General features: G+C 45.9%; 1 protein-coding gene across 1 annotated transcript in view; it reads left to right on the top strand.

The window, feature by feature from the left end:
• CMTM4 (CKLF like MARVEL transmembrane domain containing 4) overlaps positions 1–21,343 on the top strand; it is a 64,735-nt gene that overhangs the window by 32,776 nt on the left and 10,616 nt on the right. Inside the window, exon 2 of the mRNA XM_059046005.2 lies at positions 15,086–15,262. Within this exon, the coding sequence (XP_058901988.1) occupies positions 15,086–15,262 (177 nt within the window). The remainder of the gene's footprint in view (positions 1–15,085; positions 15,263–21,343) is intronic.

Genomic DNA, 21,343 nt, shown 5'->3' with positions numbered 1-21,343 from the left:
AATAGTGCTGCAGTGAACATTGGGGTGCATGTGTTTTTTTGAATTATGGTTTTCTTTGGGTATATGCCCAGTAGTGGGATTGCTGGGTCATATGGTAGTTCTATTTTTAGTTTTTTAAGGAACCTGCATACTGTTTTCAATAGTGGCTGTATCAGTTTACATTCCCACCAACAGTGTTATGAGGGTTCCCTTTTCTCCACACCTTCTCTAGCGTTTATTGTTTGTAGATTTTTTTTTTTTTTTTTTTTTTTTCAGTATGCGGGCCTCTCACTGTTGTGGTCTCTCCCGTTGCGGAGCACAGGCTCCAGAAGCACAGGCTCAGCGGCCATGGCTCATGGGCCTAGCCACTCCGCGGCATGTGGGATCTTCCCGGACCGGGGCACGAACCTGTGTCCCCTGCATTGGCAGGCGGACTCGCAAACACTGTGCCACCAGGGAAGCCCTGTTTGTAGATTTTTTAATGATGGCCATTCTGACTGGTGTGAGGTGATACCTCTTTGTAGTTTTGATTTGCATTTCTCTAATAATTAGTGATGTTGAGCTTAAATTTTTTTTTTTTGAGCTTAAATTTTTGACTCCTAAAAATTAGATGTAGAATTACTGTGTGACCCAGCAGTTCTACTTCTGGGTATGTACTCAAAAGAATTGAAAGCAGGGACTCAAACAGATATTTTCTACAGCCATGTTCATAGCAGCATTATTCACAGTAGCCAAAAGGTAAAAGCAACCCAAGTGTCCATCAACAGATGAATGGATAAACAGAGTGTGGTATATACATATAATGGAATATCATTCAGCCTTCACAAGGAAATTCTGACATATGTTACAACATGGACACATTTCCCCACAAGAGTCAGCTTGGTGAAGACAGAGGCTGTGTCTGAGTTCTTCGGCTGGACCATTCACATAGTAATGACAACAGCTACCATTTACTTAACACTCACTGTGTGCTGGGCGTGGCCCTAAATGTCTTAACGTTTAATCCTCGAAGCAACCATAGAGGCCCAGAGAAGAGAAGCAGTGTGCCCAGGGCACAGAGCTAATAAGTGGCAGAGCTGAAATCAGAACTCAGGATTGTGAGACTCCAGAGTCCCAGCTCTTTAACTACTATGCTGAGTGCTATTGCTAATGGCTAGTGGTGCCATTAACTGCATCAGGGAAGGAGATTTCTGCTCTCACATTTGTGGGTGCCTGGGAACATTTAGGTGGAGATGCCCAGGGGGACAGTATTGCAGCCTGGATCTGGGGCTCAGGCTAGAGAAGTAGATTTGGGAGTGGGAGTCAGGATCAGGGAAATCTGTTGGGTACACTTATCTGGTGAGAAAGCAGCAGAGGGAAAGCCCCGGGGAGCACCCACCGTTTGTGGGCTGGTAGAACGGGAAGGGAGTAGCAGAAGCCACCGGTGGATGGAGGGGTGATCAGTGCTGCGAGGGGTTCAGGGATTGGGTTTCACCTCAGCTCTGCTGGAGACTTCGTGATCCTGCATGGGTTGCGTAACATGGTTCCCTCATTTTCCTCATCAATAGCATGGGGATTAAAAACTATGTTCCTGGGGCTTCCCTGGTGGCGCAGTGGTTCAGAATCCGCCTGCCAATGCAGGGGACACAGGTTCGAGCCCCGGTCCGGGAAGATCCCACGTGCCACGGGGCAACTAAGCCTGTGTGCCACAGCTACTGAAGCCTGTGCTCTAGAGCCCGTGAGCCACAGCTACTGAGCCCACGTGCCACAACTACTGAAGCCCGCATGCCTAGAGCCCGTGCTCCTCAACAAGAGAAGCCACCGCAATGAGAAGCCCGTGCACTGCAATGAAGAGAGTAGCCCCCGCTCGCCACAACTAGAGAAAGCCTGTGCGCAGCAACGAAGACCCAACGCAGCCAAAAATAAATAAATAAAATAAATAAAAAACAAACCAACGAAAAAGGATGTTTCTCTTGGGGTGATGAAAATGTCCTGCAATTATATAATGGTAATGGTTGCATAACTTTGAATATGCTAAAAAACCACTGAATTGTATGTACACTTTAAATGGATGATTTTTATGGTATGGGTGAATTATCTCTCAATTTAAAACAAGCAAAAAAAAAAAAAAAAAAAAAACCAAGCAAACCAACCATGTTCCTCCCAGGACTGGATGGAGGTTAAATAAAAGGAGAGAATCTTGTGACAGTGCCCAGCACAGCATTTGACCCACAGTAGAAGGACTCGGCAAATGTTGGGTTTTTTAGGAGGGCCACAAGGATCACACATTCTAGGGGCACTGTCCTTATTGTCTCTGGCGCTAGGGACACCAGTTTACAAAGACTCTGCTGAACCGTTGTGCCTTGATTTGTGTGCTAAGGTGTGGAGGAAGGTACCTGAGTCTCTTAAGTCTCTGAATCTGTGCGTAGGGCCCTGGGCTTTGGCCACTTAAGTTGGCTCCGCTCCTGTGGGATTCTTCCTCAGTTGGATGATGCTGAGGTGCTGGGGGCCGTTACAGCTGTAGGTCTTAAGGCTGAGTTGGGTTTTCTAGGCGCACCTCCTCCTGGCCTCTTAAAGTATGCAGGTCGCTATTTTGGCCTAAATTAATCTTTAGCAAAAAGCTGCTCATGGCCTGCTGGTTTCTCATTCACTGAGAAAAGCTGTCCCCGTCTTCCCATCTGTCAAGGTGGTTTGTCAGAGATGTTGGGGCAGGGAGACGCCCGGGAATTAAAGCAGAGAGAGCAAGGAGCCGGGGTGGGGGTGCGTTTTGCTTTTGAATCACGTTGGGGATGTGACGCTGCTTCCCGGGATTTCAGCTTCATGCATGAAGCTAGGATATGAGAAAGGAAGGGGGAAAAGAAAATCCAAATGCCAGCAGTGTAGTTAAACATCTTCAGATGTGTACGGTTTGAAGGCGCTTGTTTCCTGTGTCCTCTACATGTGCATTGTTTTTCCTCCATTACTAATTTAAATGGTCTGAAAATGTAGCTTTTTGACCAGGATGGCATTTGCAGTAAAATGTTGTGGGCATTCTTTTGGTAAAAAAGATGCTGACCGTCCTGTGGTTTTCTGAAATCATGTGCAGTTATATCATCAACCACATAATAAAGTTTTCTAGACTTTTTTTTTTTTTAAAAAAACAAGGAAATGTTTTTTGCACTTCATTGGATAATACTGTTTGTGTGCTTTAAGTTGTTGGATGTCCCCAAATAAGCTTATTTTAATTTGTCTGAGACTGTCATAGGCTATGGCCAGCCATTGCCAACAAGTAACGTGTGGGTTTAATACGTGTGCATTAGAGCTCGCTTATGCTGTTAAGTATAATAATTTATGTGAAAGGTGAGAGTCTTGCCAGAAAAAAGAAATCGAAATGCAATGCAGTCTGCTGAGTTCAGCTCTTAACTTACATATGGCTTTAGGATTCCAAAATAGCAAAATTATTTACACAGTAGAACCCAGCTTGAAAAACATGTCATAGCACTGGCTGAAGTGGGCCTTGTGACATTGGGCCATGCTCAGACCAACCAACAGACAGCTCCCTGGAGCAGCAGCAGCCTGAGTCCTTCTGTCCTCAATCAAAAACAAAGCCCTCAGAGGTTTGAAGTGACCACAGCCTGGAGTGTGGCTGTCAGAACTGGCCTCTCTGGTCCCCTCTTCTGACTGCCCGGAGCCCTTGGCAGCCTCCCTCTCTTTTGTCCTCATCTCTTCCTTCTCAACAATCAGGAACTTATTTGCCTCTGCCCCCTTGGCTCCTTGGCTTAACTACTGCCTAATTAGTGTTCCCTGCCGGCCTGGGTGGCTGTAGCTCCTGGGGGCGTCCCTGCATTTCCAGAGCAGGTAGTTTTCTTTTAATTCTCTGCATCTCTCAAATCCGTACCTTGGACACTGTTTACTTAGCTGGAGAAAAACAATGGAACCAAAGATCGCATGCAAAAGGTATTGACTGGGGTTTCCCTGGTGGCGCAGTGGTTGAGAGTCCGCCTGCCAACGCAGGGGACGCAGGTTCGTGCCCCGGTCCGGGAAGATCCCACATACCGCGGAGCGGCTGGGCCCGTGAGCCATGGCCGCTGAGCCTGCGCGTCCGGAGCCTGTGCTCCGCAACGGGAGAGGCCACAACAGCGAGAGGCCTGCGTAACGGAGGAAAAAAAAAAAAAAAGTATTGATTGAAGGTTAAATAACTTACACCTGTAATTAGCTCCTTTGTTTCGGAACTAAAAAATATTTGCTCATTGCTCTATTGTCTCGGGAGAGGAGGGTAATACCTTAAATCTCCCTTCCTCATGGGATGGCGTCCCTTGAGCGGAGCAACTCACGGATTATTTTGCTTAAAAAAAGTGAGATGTTACTGTTGTTAGATCCCTTTGAGTAATCAAGTTGTGTGCCTTGTCAGAGACCCGCACGACATTGGCTCCCGGGGTCTCCTGCTGTGTTCATTGAAGAGAAATTATACACTGATGCTTTTTCCCATGGCCAAGGGTGTGGGGAGGTTCTAGACCCTGGATAAATCAACCATTAGGCATCTGGTGTAGAAGAATGAGGTATGTGGAGAAACTACCTTTGGGGCCTGGGACAGAGCTTCTGGGCCACACCATGGAGGTGTGGTCATGAGCATCTGAGATGACAGATGGACCGTGCCCAGCACAGGGCCTGAGAGCATCCTTATTACATTATTGATGCTCCCTAAATGCAAGCCATTGTCAATCTGAGGTGCCTGGCACTGCACAGATAGCTATTTGAGACCCTTTGCAGATCAGGCCACATGGTTTCTGGCCTGGGAGCCTATGCTTTAAGGTGATCTGTTGTTTGGCCCTGTATAGAGCAACTTAAATTCCTTGGCCTCCAGACTCGGAAAGCTGGAAGGGAAAGGGCTCCTGTGCCTCTTCTGCAGTTCTGGCCCCAGGACCCAATCTTAGGATCCACTGTGAGTGATAAGAATGGAGCTGCTTCCTGAAGTGCCCTCGGCTGCCCTCTCTGCTGCACTTCGTGGGGTCTTCCAGAAGTGGCATTTTAACAACTTTCCTGTTGGATCTTTGTGGCTAAATACAAGCCATGTCTCATCTCTCAAATAATTTTTCAGTACTGGTGGGAAGGGAGACATTTTAATTTTGAACGTGCTAGAGCTGATTAGAGTTTGGTCTGATTCTGAAGGTACTTTGGACCTTGCTCTGTGTGTGTGTGTGTGTGTGTGTGTGTGTGTGTGTCACTCAGTTAACAGGGTCCTTAGTAGTTGCTACCCTGCTGAGTAAGTGAGCTTCTGTATTTTAGTCTGTGTGTTTAAATTGTGTATGACCTGACAAAGTTGAATACTGACCAGCACATGCTTTTTGTGTTTCCCAAACTCATTTCTCTCCAGACACCGCGATGTCGTATTTTTTTTTTCCGCTATGTAGTATTAATAGGTGTGCTGAGGAATAAAAACATTCTGTGTTCAGGTAACATAATCCACACATCAAATAAAGGTATACAGGTCTTCTTACCGTGAGCCTTTTCAGAACTTTTAATATGCCGATGTGCTGTGAGGACCCCAAGACCAGGAGGGATGTTGTTATGATGGAAACAGCATGGGGCTTAGCGTGAGAAAACTGAAAGGTGGGTGGCCACGGGGGCCACACCAAAGCACACTGTGCGAATTCAGGACTGCTTCTCTACAACTGGAAGGGTCAGACTGCCACAGTAGTTTCCAAACTTAAAAAAAAGTTTCTTTTTAAAAAGCACAACAGAAATATTTTCCTGGTGTATAAACCAGACTGCTGATTTGCAAGCTATGCTTCCTGGAGCGTTGGTTTAGGAGATTATTAACAGGTGTTCTGTTCTTTGGTCAGAAGAGTTTAAGAACCTCTAAAACAAAGGTACTTGGGTGAGGGGCTGGGTTCTGTCCCTACCCTCCACCTCACCCCCAACCAAGGAACTCAGGTGGGAAGCTAGGCACTACCATGCACAAATGTTCCTCTCTTGCTTTTTCTCTAACATCACTGAGTCCAGTGCTTTCCAGGAAGCCTTCTAGAGCTTTCTGCTGTTCCCCAAACCCTCAATGACCCTCTGCCTTCCAAACCTCAACCCCTCCCTGAGCTCCTGGTACCTGGTTAGTTACATGATACATGTCTGTGCATGTATCATGGGGTGTGTTGGCTGGGTTGGAATAGAGACTTTGAGCACAGCAAGCCCCCACCAGGTGCCATTGAGCTGTCAGGGTCACTGAAGAAGTTGTCTGGCTACATAGGAGCCACAACAGATTCATGTTGTGACGGACATCTTCAAATGGAGAGTCATTTTTGCATCTGGTGGTTTTTAAGACTCCTGAAAATTGTTTTTATTTTTATTTTATTTATTTATTTCCCCCCAATTTATTTATTTATTTTTGGCTGTGTTGGGTCTTCGTTGCTCTGTGCGGGCTTTCTCTAGTTGCAGTCAGTGGGGCCTACTCTTCGTTGCAGTGCACAGGCCTCTCATTGCGGTGGCTTCTCTTGTTGTGGAGCACGAGCTCTAGGCGCGCTGGCTTCAGTATTTGTGGCACGCAGGCTCAGTATTTGTGGCACACAGGCTCAGTAGTTGTGGCTCGTGGGCTCTAGAGCGCAGGCTCAGTAGTTGTGGCGCACGGGCTTAGTTGCTCTGTGGCATGTGGGGTCTTCCTGGAGCAGGGATTGAGCCCATGTCCCCTGCATTGGCAGGCGGATTCTTAACCACTGCGCCACCAGGGAAGTCCCCCGAAAATTGTTTTTAAATGCTGTGATTTTTGCTTGCATGTGTATTTTAAAATGAGCTTCATTAAATCCTTTGATAAACTGGTGATCAAGGAAGGTTAGGATTTTGTCTAACCTTCCAAGATTCCTTCATAGATACTCAGGACAGTACTGTTCACTTGGGACGGTCCTTGCCATCCCATTGGTGAGAGTAAGGCTGCCGTTTTTCTTTCTTTTTTGTTAAAAGAAATTTATATTTAATTTTTAAAATCTGAAATACAGTTTGATTTATTTATAAGTGAGAACAACAACAAAACCAATGGACAGTATTTCAGAAGTTGGAAAAAGTGACAGTTTTTTGGGTTTTTTTTTTTTAACTGAAATAGTGTGAATTATTTATTTTAAATTAAATGAACAATATTGTGTTAGTTTCAGGTGTACAGCAAAGTGGTTCAGATAATGTATATATATTCTTTTTCAGATTCTTTTCCATTATAGGTTATTATAAGATATTGACTATAGTTCCCTGTGTTAAACAGTACATCCTTGTTTTTTATCTATTTTATGTGCCCACTCCCTGCACTAAAAGTGCAATGGTGGCCAGGAAACAGGATGGTCTGAGGTCAGGGAGGCCTTGGAGATGATGAACTCTTCTGATAAAGAAATGGGACTGACATGGATTTGGAGAGCAACTTTCATTTTCCATTAAAGTATATAATGTCATTTTAAAATATTCATGAATGGTTTCAAAGCAAATAAGGAATGATTCTTAGAGGTCACTAACATGTAACTCATAATAAATCTGGATGTTTCCCCAAAGTGTTTATATACATAAAATTATTTCATTTTTAAAATAAAAACATGTACTTGTAGAAATTTTGGAAAATAATAGAAGTCTAAGTTAAAAAAAAATCTATCCACAGTCCTACCACATAGATAAATCCCAGAAATTCCAAATATTTTATGCCTTTCTTTGTTAGTTTAAATAACACAGGCATGGACTTCGCTGGTGGTGCAGTGGTTAAGAATCTGCCTGCCAATGCAGGAGACACGGGTTCGATCCCTGGTCCGAGAGGATCCCACATGCCGTAGAGCAACTAAGCCCGTGCACCACAACTACTGATCCTGCGTTCTAGAGCCCGCGTGCCACAACTACTGAGCCCGTGAGCCACAACTACTGAAGCCCATGCGCCCAGAGTCCGTGCTCCACAACAAGAGAAGCCACCGCAATGAGAAGCCCGTGCACCGCAACAAAGAGTGGCCCCTGCTCGCCGCAACTAGAGAAAGCCCGCGTGCAGCAACGAAGACCCAATGCAGCCAAAAATAAATAAATAAATAAATAAATAAATAACATAGGCAATATTCTTTACCTTGACAGTCTGTTAAGAATTGGTCTGTAAAACCATTTGGATCGGGTGTCTTTAAGAGTGAGTGGTGTGGTAACATATTCATCCTGTAAAAATTTGCAGTTTTGTACTAAATACCCAGGACCTGTTGTACAAATTTAACATTATGCCAAGGTGCCCTTCCTAGTCGGCATGAGCTGGTTTATGCCGAAGTAACAAACCTAAAATCTCCATGACTTAACCCAAGGGAGGTTTCCTTCTCCCCTATGTTACACACTCATCTCAGGTCAGTTGGGAGCTGGCTGCCCATCAGCCTTACTCAGAGGCCACCCCCACCAGGAGCACTGCTGGCTGGCGGGGAGGGAGCGTGGTGAAATTGCTCAGTTCCTGAAGGCTGCTGCCAGAAGTAGCATACCTTCCACACTCACCTTTGATTGCCCACAGTCAGAAGCAGAGCCAGGTTTTGAGAGGCTTGAGACTCATATGACTTTAGAGACCCGCTCTGAGGAAAAAGATATGAAATTAAAAATATAAAACTGGGTACAATAATGACTATTTAAGAATGAGAAGCATACAAAATTACAAATTCTAAAAGTGTTTTCTTTCTCTTTTTACTTTTGGCCTCCACTAAGATCGATGGTATTTGAATTTTAGTATGATCAGTTAATTCTGAAAAAGTAGACAAAAATCGATCTGAAATTTAGGGGTACACAAGAACAATTCAAGTTTCAGTTTGCCACTCCATTGTATTGAGCAACATCATTACACAATCAATATACTCTTACACTGCATACATCAACCGATTGATGAATGTGTGTAGGAGGTTGTCATTGGAACATTTGTTTCTTCAGGCTGTTTCCATTCGTTGGAGGCAACTTTGTGTGCCTTTTTATTTGGGACTGTCAGACTTTATCAGTTCAAGATTTGTCAGATACTTTATGATGTGATCTGATACATGGGGATGCATAAATTATAATCTCCCACATATATGTAGTTGCTCTTTATAGTACCACTGCTGGAATTTCTTTTTTTTTTTTTGTGGTACGCGGGCCTCTCACTGTTGTGGTCTGTCCTGCCGCAGAGCACAGGCTCCGGACGTGCAGGCTCAGCGGCCATGGCTCACGGGCCCAGCCACTCCGCAGCACATGGGATCCTCCCGGACCGGGGCACGAACCCGTGTCCCCTGCATTGTCAGGCGGACTCTCAACCACTGCGCCACCAGGGAAGGCAGGAATTTCTTTTTTAAATTTTTTTTTTTTTTAATTTTTTCTTTTGGCCGCATCACATGGCTTGTGGGATCTAAGTTCTCCAACCAGGGATTGAACTCAGGCCCTCAGCAGTGAGATTGCAGAGTCCTAACCACTGGACCACCAGGGAATTCCCCGAACCCCAGAATAATGATAGATTCTATTTCATGTGATTCCCACCAAAAAGTGAGGAAAGGTATATAGTGTGTTTATAATTGCATAGTCTGCATTATTGGATATATTCCTGATAGGGCACAACTTCCATTTAGGCACCAATGAAAACAGAATTGTCCACTTACTGTTTTGGGCATTTGGTGATCTGAAGAATTCTCCTTCTAAAGAATGCTAACTTCCGGCTCCATATGTTTCAAACCCCGTTCCCTCTTCACCACCCACACTTTTAGTTTGGCACTGTCAGACACATTGATCTTGTGAATTTTAGCGCCTTTTTCTTCCTCATGATGTCAGATCAGAGGGAAGGCTACGATAGCCGTACATGAAAGTGACCACCAAACCCAAATTCACCGTCTCTCTCATTCAACTTCCAGTTAGCCGGGACTTTCCTGGTGGTCCAGTGGTAAAGACTCCGCCTTACAATGCAGGGGACATGGGTTCGATCTCTGTTCAGGGACTAAGAGCGCACATGTCTCAGGGCAACTAAGCCCGTGTGCTGCAACTACTGAGCTCTGGTGTCTCAACCAGAGCCCGCGTGCTGCAAATACAGAGGCCATGCAATGTGGAACCTGCGTGCCACAACTACAGAGCCCACACGCCCTGGAGCCTGTGTGCCACGACTAGAGAAGAGAAAATTCGCACGCCACAACTGGAGAGAAGCCCGTGTGCCGCAATGAAAGCTCCTGCCTGCCTCAACGAGGAGCCTGCGTGCCGCAACCAAGAACCGACACAGCCAAAAAATAAATAATAATTTTTTTAAAATCCTTAAAAAAAAAAAAAAACTTCCAGTTAGCTGAATCCCCAAAACTCCCACTGTTACTCCATCACCACCTGGGAAAAGGAGTTGTGATGGATGGGATGTTGGAGCATAAGCTTCATCATCTTGAGAGTAAATCCGCCCCAGGAAGCTCAGCACAGATCTCCAGCCCTACGATGTGCCCTGAGGGAGGAGAACGGGATGTACTGTGAACCATGCTGTTATTAACACAGCCCTTCAGAAGGGTCCTGATGGTTTTCACTCCCACCACTGCTAACGGGGTTTATGAATTTTTTTAAAGTTTTATGTTACCTTAATCAGCCAGCTATGTCCCCCCCCAACCCCTGCTTTTTGATGTTGCCAATCATAATTAGCCATAGTTGTGGAAATCTGACAATGTTTTAATATCAGTTTACTTATCAACTGTGCAAATATTTGCTCCTGGTCAATTGGTAGATGCTACACGGAAAGGGCTGTCTTCAGGGGTGCACCCGTGATCTCCCAATTAGCAACTGCAATAACTATTCCTTATTTACATCTTTTTGAACATCTCTGTACAATTTTCCGTGTGTATTTGTCTACCGCAGAATTGTTATAAGTTGAATTACTTTTGATTCTTTAGGTGCTTTGAAGTTGTTGGCTTCCAGTATAACTTTGAGTCCCCATTTCTCCCTTCCTCCCTCCCTCCCTCCCTCCTTCCTTCCACATACCACGTGGCTTGTGGGATCTTAGTTCCCCAACCAGGGATTGAACCCAGGCCCTCAGCAGTGAGAGCATGGAGTCCTAACCACTGGACCACCAGGGAATTCCCCCAGTCCCTGTTTTCTTATTGGCCAATTGATAGGTTTTGCTTCAGCAGTGATTGTTATATTTCAGTGTGCTGGAAGAAATTTGATTTGCTGTGCCAAAGCGCAGGCAAATAAAAAGTATACCGCTTACTAGAACTTATGGTCAATTCATCTGTGACAAAGGGGGCAAGAATGTACAATGGAGAAAAGACAGTCTGTTCAATAAGTGGTGCTGGGAAAACTGAACAGCTACATGTAAAAGAATGAAATTAGAACACTCCCTAACACCATACACAAAAATAAACTCAAAATGGATTAGAGACCTAAATGTAAGACTAGACACTATAAAACTCTTAGAGGAAAACATAGGCAGAACACTCTTTGACACTTATATGTGGAATCTAAAATACGACACAAGTAAACTTATCTATGAAACAGAAACAGACTCACAGACATAGAGAACAGACTTGTGGTTGCCAAGGGGGAGGGGGAGATAGGGGAGGGATGGATTGGGAGTTTGGGATTAGTAGATGCAAACTATTATATATAGGATGGATAAACAACAAGGTTCTACTGTTTAGCACAGGGAAATATATGTATAACTGAATCACTTTGCCATACAGTAGAAATCAGTACATTGTCAACTATACTTCAATGTAATAAATTTTATAAAAAGTGTACAGCTTAGGGCTTCCCTGGTGGCGCAGTGGTTGAGGGTCCGCCTGCCGATGCAGGGGACACGGGTTCGTGCCCCAGTCTGGGAAGATCCCACATGCCGTGGAGCGGCTGGGCCCGTGAGCCATGGCCGCTGAGCCTGCGCGTCCGGAGCCTGTGCTCCGCAACGGGAGAGGCCACAGCAGTGAGAGGCCTGCGTACCGCAAAAAGAAAAAGTGTACAGCTTATTAGAGTATTACAAACCGCCTAATTACCTATCAGTGGGGGATTGATTAAATTATTGTATGTATATAGTTGTGCGTATGTATGTATGTATGTATCTGTATCTTCTTTACACATGGGAATACTTGTGATATTGTGGTTTATAATAATGAAATATATATTTGGTCTTCATTCCACTTCTGGCACAGAGCTCTTAAAACCCTTGGAATTTCCTAAGTGATAAGAGGTGTTTGATATTGATATTCTTTTTTTTTTTTAATGTTTGGCTGCATTGGGTCTTTGTTGCTGCCTGTGGGCTTTCTCTAGTCGTGGTGAGCAGGGGCTTCTCTTGTTGTGGAGCACGGGCTCTAGGCACACGGGCTCAGTAGTTGTGTCTCCTGGGCTCTAGAGCGCAGGTTCAGTAGTCATGCTGCCCGGGGTTAGTTGCTCCTCAGCATGTGGATCTTCCTGGACCTGGGATTGAACCTGTGTCCCCTGCATTGGCAGGCAGATTCTTAACCACTGTGCGACCAGGGAAGTCCCCTATTTTTGATATTCTTAACAGATCCCTTCCAGCCACACCTGAGTTTGTGTTAATGAGATGACTTTTGGAAAGCTCCTAAGGAATGGGGGCTGGTTGCCAGGGGAAACAACCAGGTGATGAGAGGGTTGGGACTTTCAGCCTTAGCCTCTGATGTCTGAAAAGGGGAGGGGCTCCAGATTAAGCTCTGTAAAAAATCTTGAACTCGAGGATTGATCTTCCAGGTTGGTGAACCAAAAACGCATCCAGGTGATGGGGGGCAGGGGGTGCACTCCAAACTCCAGGCGGACGGAAGTTCCTGTGTTTGAGACCCTTCTGGACCTTGCCCTGTGTATCTCTTCATCTGGCTCTTCAGTCGTATACTTTAATATCCTTTGTAATAAATCTAGAACCTTCTTAGACCTCCCGTGGTCACTCTGCCTAAAATTTCGAACACCCTTGCCTGGTTACATTTCATTCTTCTTCCTTGCTTTGATTTTTCTTCTTTGTATTTATCACTGTCTAACATGCTATATTTTTAATATACTTTTTAAAAACTCCTTCATTAGCATATGAGCTAGAGAGCAGGGAATTTTGTCTGTCTTCTGTATTGAATTGCCTGTTGGATTTGCATTTTTAAAAAACTTATTTATTTATTTATTTGGTTGTGCTGGGTCTTAGTTGCGGCAGGTGGGCTCCTTAGTTGAGGCATGCAAACTCTTAGCTGCAGCATGCATGTGGGATCTAGTTCCCTGACCAGGGATCAAACTCAGGCCCCCTGCATTGGGAGCACAGAGTCTTAACCACTGGACCACCAGGGAAGTCGCTGGATTTGCATATTCTTGAAACCATTTTTATTTTAATATTTAAGAATGTAGATGTTACCTTCCCACACAAATACGGTTGAAGTTAGCATACCAGAGACATTTGTAACTCTATACTGATGTGTGTTATTTCTTCCCCAAGATTACTAGGTCCAATTACAGGGGTAAAAAAAAAAAATTTTTTTTAGGAGTTTCCCTTATATGAACTCTTTCTTTGTGAATTGATTGCAAGTCAGGCATGTAATTCAGATTGAGAATGAAAGTGTCTGGTTCTGTAGAGAATTATAAGGAGAGCCATTAGGAGAAGCACAAAGTGTGCTGTAAGGCCCATAATTGTTACGTGTTGACTTAGAATAGAAATATGGAAAGGCCACATATTGTTAGAAAGGCATGGAAAAAGCAGAGCCTCCCTTCCTTCATGTGGAGACTGACAAGTCCCTCAGGACTTGTGGGTTTGAAGAGGCTCCCCGGGCCCCCATTCACTGGCTTTGTGCAGGTTAGTGAGCTTGGTGCCTTGGGAGTGGAGGGAGATGGACTGGCTCCTGCCCTCAAAGAGCTCAGGAGGCAGAGAGATCCATGGTGGCAAGTGTGATAAATGGAACGTAACCATAGATCTGCAAGCTTTCCTGGGAGAGTCTGGGATCAGTCACGTCTGGCGGGGAGAGGTGCAGTCAGGAAGGGCGTGGGGAAGATGTGAGCTGAGTGCGGCCCTGGAAGGCATGAGTGGGACTCCTGGAGGTGGAGAAGGGCCCCAGAGCAGCCTGTGCCTCCTATGCTTCCCACACTTCAGTCATCTAGGGATGTTGTCCAAAAAGCAGACTGTGACTGGAGGTCAAGGAGGGGAGGCAGAGATTCTGCATTTCTAACGAGCTCCGTGGTGATGCTGACGATGCTGGTTCTAAGGACAAATCTGGAACCACAGAGCTGCCTGCCTGTGCTTCCTTGACTTTTGGGGGGCGGGCAGCCTGGAAGCTCTGGCACAGGCTTGACAGGTAGTGGGCGGCGAGGAGCTCGGTTGCGGAAGTGGGGTACAGACCAGGAGCCCAAGACTGATCTGGTTTTAGGTGTAAGACCACCTGACTTTTCCTTGATCACAGGGCCACTAACTCAGCCCCTCTGCTGCCTCCTGTTCCTGAAATCTCCCTTTGCAAGTTGACCTGGTGATTTCCATTGATGCCTGTTTGCTTTCATGATCTCTCATTGCCTGGGACATACTGCTAGAGTGTTACTTTGGTTCTTCAGAAAGAAATTGATTCTATTGTTTGTAGATTTTAAATGTTTTTATAAACTGCCAGGCTGTCTCTTTATTATCAAGTCCAATGATAAACTTTTTAAAAGCATGGCTCATGAGTTAATTAGGTGGGCCTTATTTTTGGGTGGGACTTCTAAATGGGGGAAGGGGGTTATACAAATCCATCTCCTAAAGCCATCAAGGGTCTCAGCCTGTGTGACTCAGCTGAACCAGCAAGGTAGTTGCAGATGCCATGAAATGGACACCACCAGGACCCTGCTCTCTTGATGTTTGGCATCCTTGTGGTGGAGACTGTATATGAGAAACGTGTGTAGGCAGTGTCCACTTACCCGTGGCAGAAGCAGACTAAAAGCATTGCGGGCATGTTCCTGTCTGCTTCCTCACGGGGAGCTGCATGGCACCAGCCTGGTGTCAGTGTCCTGTGGCGGGGCTTGGTTGTTCACATGAGGAACCTGATCCTTTCGTTAAGGCCCCTATACCTGTTCTTAGGTAAGAATTGGATCAGGTCACATTCCTGACCGTGATACTGCCGTCCCCAGGGGAAAAACTCCGGGGCTGTATGTGGCGGCGGTGGTTGAGTTTTATTTAAACGCTGCGGACACGTGTGTCCACAGATGTGTGCTGAACGTACACGTACATGTGTGTTTGTAATTTTCTTCCCAGATTTTGGCCCTGATCGCATTCATCTGCATAGAGACCATCATGGAGTGCTCCCCGTGTGAAGGCCTCTACTTTTTTGAGTTTGTGAGCTGCAGTGCGTTTGTGGTGACTGGAGTCTTGCTGATTCTGTTCAGTCTCAACCTTCACATGAGGATCCCCCAGATCAACTGGAACCTGACAGTGAGTAGAAGTCACGCTCTCAGATTAGGAAAGGATCGGGTGCTGCACGGCTCCGAGGAAAAGCAGGAATCAGTCCATGGCCTGTTTGGTTCCAGTTCATTTTGATACTTAAATATTCCATTGTAATGCAACTGTGAAATTTTAAATTTCCTTACTGGGTTGAATAAAATGACTACAAAATTAATGGAATCTTCACTAATGATAGAAACATAACAATTATTCTGACCCCTTTAAAGATGTCATTTCGGTTTTGGGGTCCTCTGAGAAGATTGGTAATGTTGATACTTATAGAATATGGGAAAGAGAACATGGAATTAATACGTTTGCACATTTTTCACACCGGACCCAAAAGCTGTTTGCAAAAGTATTGATTCAGGAAGAATTGAAAATATGAATGAAATTACCATTAACTTGTGAAAACTAGGAATATTGTTAAATTGAAAACAGCTGGGAGGTCCCAGACGATTTGCTGGTTTGATCAGAGGAAACGTGTCCTCCTCTTCCCTCTGTGGTTTGGGGGTCTTAACTCTGTTTGACAGCCTTACCTTCTGACCGGCATAGGCATCTCAGGGCCGGTCACTCCCAGGCCCCTTTTCCTGGGCTTGTGTAACTTGTCCTTACTGTGCCAAACGGAAAAGGGAACTTCACAGCCCTCACTCTTCTTGATATAGTTCTTTGCAGATAAGCATGTGCAGGAGCTCACAGGGAACCAGTTAGGGAGACACAGGCAAGCACTATCAGCTGCCTCTCCTTCTGTGCCTGGGGGTGGGTGGGGGACTCTGAGACCACCTGCCCTCACGCGGGCTCCTCTCTTGGCGGCCGGTGCTGGGTGTATGCAGCACCGTGGAAAGTGTGGCCCAAGTGCAGGAGCCCAGGAGGAGGAGGCCTGGGCTGGTCACCTTGCCTGGCGGGGCCACTCCCATGGTGTTCATGTGGGGGGACCAAGAGGAGATGGTCTTCCTGACAGAGTGCTGTCTGTGTTGCTCAGGCTCTTTTAGCAGGAAAAATAAAAAGAGAATTGGACTAGAAAAGTTGTCAGTTGCAAACTCAGATGGTTTTGTCCCGGCATTGAAAACTAAGAAAAAAGCTCTAAAACCTCAAGATACTGGAGGCATTTTGTCAGTTTTTGGTGACAGATTTTAGTGTCGCAGCTCTTTTTAAGATGAAGTCTGTGTTGTCCATAAGAAAATGCTTACTGAATTGTGATCTAAACTGATAGTGTAATGAAAGCGCAAGAGAACCTCACAAACCTCCCCCAACTAACACGCAGGCTCCATGGGGGCAAGGTCATTGTCATGGGGCAAGGTAAGTTGGAAACCCAGGTCCCCGGGAGTTTCTAAGGCCACAATAAATACTTTCTGAGGGAGGGGCTGGACAGGGCTGTGAATGAAACCATGCTGGAGATCCTGTTTGACAAAGAAGCAGCTGCTAGGATGGTTAAGACCCAGGGGCAGGACTTCCCTGACGGTCCAGTGGTTAAGAATCCTCCTTCCAATGCAGGGGACGTGGGTTTGATCCCTGGTTGGGGAACTAAGATCCCACATGCTGCGGGGCAACTTTGCCCATGTGCCTCAACTAGAGAGAAGCCCATGCACCACAATGAAGAGCCCACATGCTGCAACTAAGACCCGATGCAGCCAAAAAAACCCCAAAAAACCCCACTGGCTTTAAGTTAGGCTGACCTGTCTGCGTTCAAGTCCAAGGTGGATCTTAAGAGCTGTGTATGACCCTGGGCAAGTCACTTAGAGCCCCAAGTTGAGATGACAATATTTTTCTTACAGGGCTGTTTTAAGAATGAAATGAGACAGTGTGTATAAAGGCTCCAACGCAGTGGGCGCTGTTGCCAGTATGAGAAATATTAACCTTACTGTGAGTCAGAGGCCATTGGTGTCTGTCAGCCACATCATTCTCCTGTAAACTTCCACCAGCTTTGACTTCACTCCCTTAATTCTCTTACCTACTTATTTGACAGCCATATAAATCTGTTAGAAGACTTTATACTTCACTGTATTATATAACATAGGCAATTATAGCCATTGGCTTATAATAATTTATAATGGAGTGTAATCTGCAAAAATACTGAATCACTGTACTGTATACCTGAAACTAATATAATATTGTAAATCAACTACATTTCAATTTTTTAAAAAAGGATCACTGGGAATTCCCTGGCAGTCCAGTGGTTAGGACTCTGTGCTTTCACTGCCATGAGCCCAGGTTCAATTCCTGGTTGGGGAACTAAGATTCTACAAGCTGTGTGGCGCAGCCAAAAAAAATAGTTAGTTAGTTAATTAGTTAATTAAAAAAGGATCACAGATCACCATAACAACAGCAAAAAAGACTTCATACTTCAGATTTCTAACTAATTCACACTGGCCTTTATCTCCAGAAATACCTATTTGTTGAGCTTTCTTAAATCCTGATTTTTCTATTTTAACCGTGAAAGACTTTCACTGGTTGACAACCACATTTTGGGGGTTATATCGAAGTGCATCTTTTTCACTGGAAAGTTAACATCCCTCCTTTCCTTTAGGATGGTGTCGTCTAGGGCTGATGACCGAGTGGTGATGTGGTCACTTGAGAACATTTTCTGTCCTCTGCCTTTGCAGGGTTTCCAGCCTTTTAGAGCAGGTGAAGGTATCTGCTTATCCAACAAAAGAGTATTTAAGTTTCATGGACTCGAGGAGATGGTACTTAACTGATGGGAGCCCAGGTCATCTGTTCTCAGGGACGGGAGCAAAAGAGAGTTCTTAGAGCTGATCAGACTGCTCATCACAGTGGGTTGGCCTTGGGTGTGTGTGTTTCTCTAACAAGGTGGCAGGAGGATTCTTGACCTCAGCAGAGCCAGCTGATGAGTGGCGTAGGGTGTGATTGGTATAGATTTAGAAAACTGGGTCATTTCAGGAGATAAGTTAACTCACATATGCATGAAAAATGGTAAATAAGGAGGACAATGCAAAGTATATATTTTATACAAGCATTATTTGACGCAATCAGAGTGTGTTAATATCAACTTGTTTTTGTTTTGTTTTGTTTTGTTTAGCGAATCTATGGGACTTATTCTGTGATGTGTGTTTTTCTCTGTATATTGGGAGCTCACACACCCATGTGTTCTACCTGTATTGACCTTGATTGGTGCCCCTGGCCTCCTCTACCACCCCATCCCTCTCTCCTTCCATCCTCTTCCTACCATTAACCCCAGGGGCTCCCATTCTCTCCTTAGCTGGCACTCAGCCCTCAAGCCCTGTAAGCGGAGCCAAACTTTTTAAAGCAGAGGGAGGTCTGCACATGCCTTCCTTACTTCCCTGCTTCCTGATCTCTTGTCTCAGCTTTTATCGTCAAAAACAGCATATTCAGAAAAATTTGTAAAAGTAAATGTACAGTTTAGTGAAGAATGATAAAAGACTGTGTAGCCATCACCTGGGTCAACAGATAGGATAGTGTCAACACCCCAAAAAGCTTTCGCTGCGTCCTTCCCGAACACGAGGACTGCCTCTTCCCCTCCCCCATCCACTCCCCTGACTTTATGTCCTTGAAAGTCCTCTGGTCAGCATCGCTGGGGGCCTCTGTTCTCCTGGATCCTTTGGTTACTCCCCAGTCCTCCCCGCCGCCCCCAACCGTTTCAGCGCTGGAATACGCTCAGCTCAGTCCCTCCTGCCCTACTCTCTCCTCTTGCCTCTGATGACACCACAATCTCAGTCTCTCTTCTTTCTCTTTGGTGTTCCATCTTAGTGGCCTCTGTGACCCCTGCTCCTCCCACAGATGTCTCCCAACCTGATAACCCAGGCTGGGTGCTGTGGTGAGTTGAGAACAGTCCCCCAGAGGGGTCACTTGCAGAGTTCTGAGGCTTTCGCCATGACTCGTGTAGTGTTTCCTGACACCACTTTTGACACCAAATATGTGTTTTTTTCTGACACCAAATCTGTGTAGTTTTTCCACACTGAGTACTTCTCTAATTCTCCAAGACCAACTGGGTGTCCAGCAATTCAGTTCAGTTCTGACACTAACTCCCAGAGTTAGTGCAGACCCCACACGTTAAAGGGCTCAGTCCCGTGAGACTGCCCCCAACACAGATGGGGTCCCAGGTGACCTGCAGTTCTGCTTGGCCAGCTGCAGATTCAGGAGTTCCCACAAGCCCCTCCTCAGGTTCGATAATTTTCTAGAACAACTTAACTTGGAAAAGTGCTTTATTTATCATTTCTGGCTTGTTCTAAAGGATACAACTCAGGAGTAGCCAAAAGGAAGAGATGCATAGGGCAGGGTTCAGAGGAGTCTCTGTCCCCATGGAGTTGGGGGGCAATACCCTCTCGGCACGTGGAACCCCGTCATTCAGGCATTTATGGAGATTTCATTATGTAGGCATGGTTGATTAAAATCTTTGGCCATTTGGAGGTTGAACTCAATCTCCAGCCCCTCTCCTGTCCACAGGGGCCGTGGAGCTGAAAGTTCCAACCCTCTAATCACCTGACTGGTTTTCCTGATAACCAGCCCCCATCCAGAAACTATCTAGGGGCTTGAGAGTCACTTCATTAGCATAAACTCAGGGACAGTTGAAAGGGCCTCGTTAAGAATGACAAAAGATGGGGCTTCCCTGGTGGCTTGGTGGTTGAGAGTCTGCCTGCCAGTGTGGGGGTGGGGGGCACGGGTTCGAGCCCAGGTCTGGGCGAAACCCACATGCCTCGGAGCAGTGAGCCTGCGCGTCTGGAGCCTGTGCTCCGCAGTAAGAGAGGCCGCAATAGTGAGAGGCCCGCGCATCGCGATGAAGAGTGGCCCCTGCTCTCCGCAACTAGAGAAAGCCCTCGCACAGAAATGAAGACGCAACACAGCCAAAACTAAATTAATTAATTAATTAATTAAAAAGAAAAGGAGCGTCTCCTATCACTCAGGAAATTCCAGGGAATCTGGGACAAAGACCAAATATATATTTTTTCATTATGTCAAACTCATCCTTTCTAGGGCTCAATTTCCTCATCTCTAAAGGCCTTTTATTATAGGTATTTTGGATGGTAATTAGGTTAGGGCTCAGTGAGACACTGGGAGTTATATGCTTGGCACTGTGGGCTCTCTGTAGATGGTAGCTGCCCCTGTCATCAGTACTACGATCATCCCTTTGATACTGGGGCCATCTGAGCACAAGTCAGTGCACTGTATGGTCCGAGTGGTTGTAAACTTCCTCTCTTGTCCATGTGTAGGGCTGACTCGAGCTAGCCACAGAGCCCAGTGGTATTGAACACCTGCTTTGGGCCAGGTTTTGGGAACTAAAAGCGCAGGGTGGGTAGATGCCAGCTGCTCTCCTGTGGTATGTGTGCTCTGTGTGATCCCGTTTGGTGTGAGGCCTGGGAGAACACAATGGATTCCTCAGGGCAGTGGGGCTGGAGCAGGTCAGTCGGGGAAATTCAGAGAAAATGCCAGATTCCAGTTGAGCCTTGAGGGACGAACAGGTGCTCACTGGGTACAAAGTATGGAAGGGTGGGGCCCGTTGTAGGATGGCCCATTCTCCAGGATTGGATCAGGGTCATAGACTCAGGCCCCCCCCTCCCCGGGGGCCGCGCGTGTGGCGGAAATGGGCAAGTGAGAAGATGGGCCAGGTGTCTGGGAGACGGGAGGTTGCTCTCCTACTCAGTCACAGTGTTACTTCATGGGACTTCAGGACAGTTTTTCAAGAGCAGCTGAAAGATGGATTTTGTTTGTTTTTTTAGAAGTTTATTATGTGCAGTCTTCTGATGTTTAAACGTTGGCTGTTCAAATCTGTTTTGGACAGTGTGCAAGTCAAACCTATCGGTGGGCCAGATCCCGTTGATCAGTTATTGGAGTTACTTGGGCTCCCACCTGTGCTTATTGGTGTGTTAATGAAGGAGAGACCAGAAAGCATGTGTTGTGTGTGTGGGGGTGCCCTTCCTCCTCATCTCCTGGCCTAAGAAGGGGCTGCAGCCTTGGGTGTTCTAGGGCCCACCCCCCATAGGAAGCAATTTGGCTGGGTGTGAGACTGCAGGGAGGGGGAGCGACTGCGGCAGACATGAAGCATGTGACTGATGAGTGCATGTCCCATTAAAAGTGTTAAAAAAAACAAAATAAAACAAA

This window comes from Kogia breviceps, chromosome 18, assembly GCF_026419965.1.
Source record: "Kogia breviceps isolate mKogBre1 chromosome 18, mKogBre1 haplotype 1, whole genome shotgun sequence".
Taxonomy (NCBI): domain Eukaryota; kingdom Metazoa; phylum Chordata; class Mammalia; order Artiodactyla; family Physeteridae; genus Kogia; species Kogia breviceps.
The sequence above is the reverse complement of the archived record's forward strand: the minus strand, read 5'-3'. Positions and strand labels throughout refer to the sequence as shown.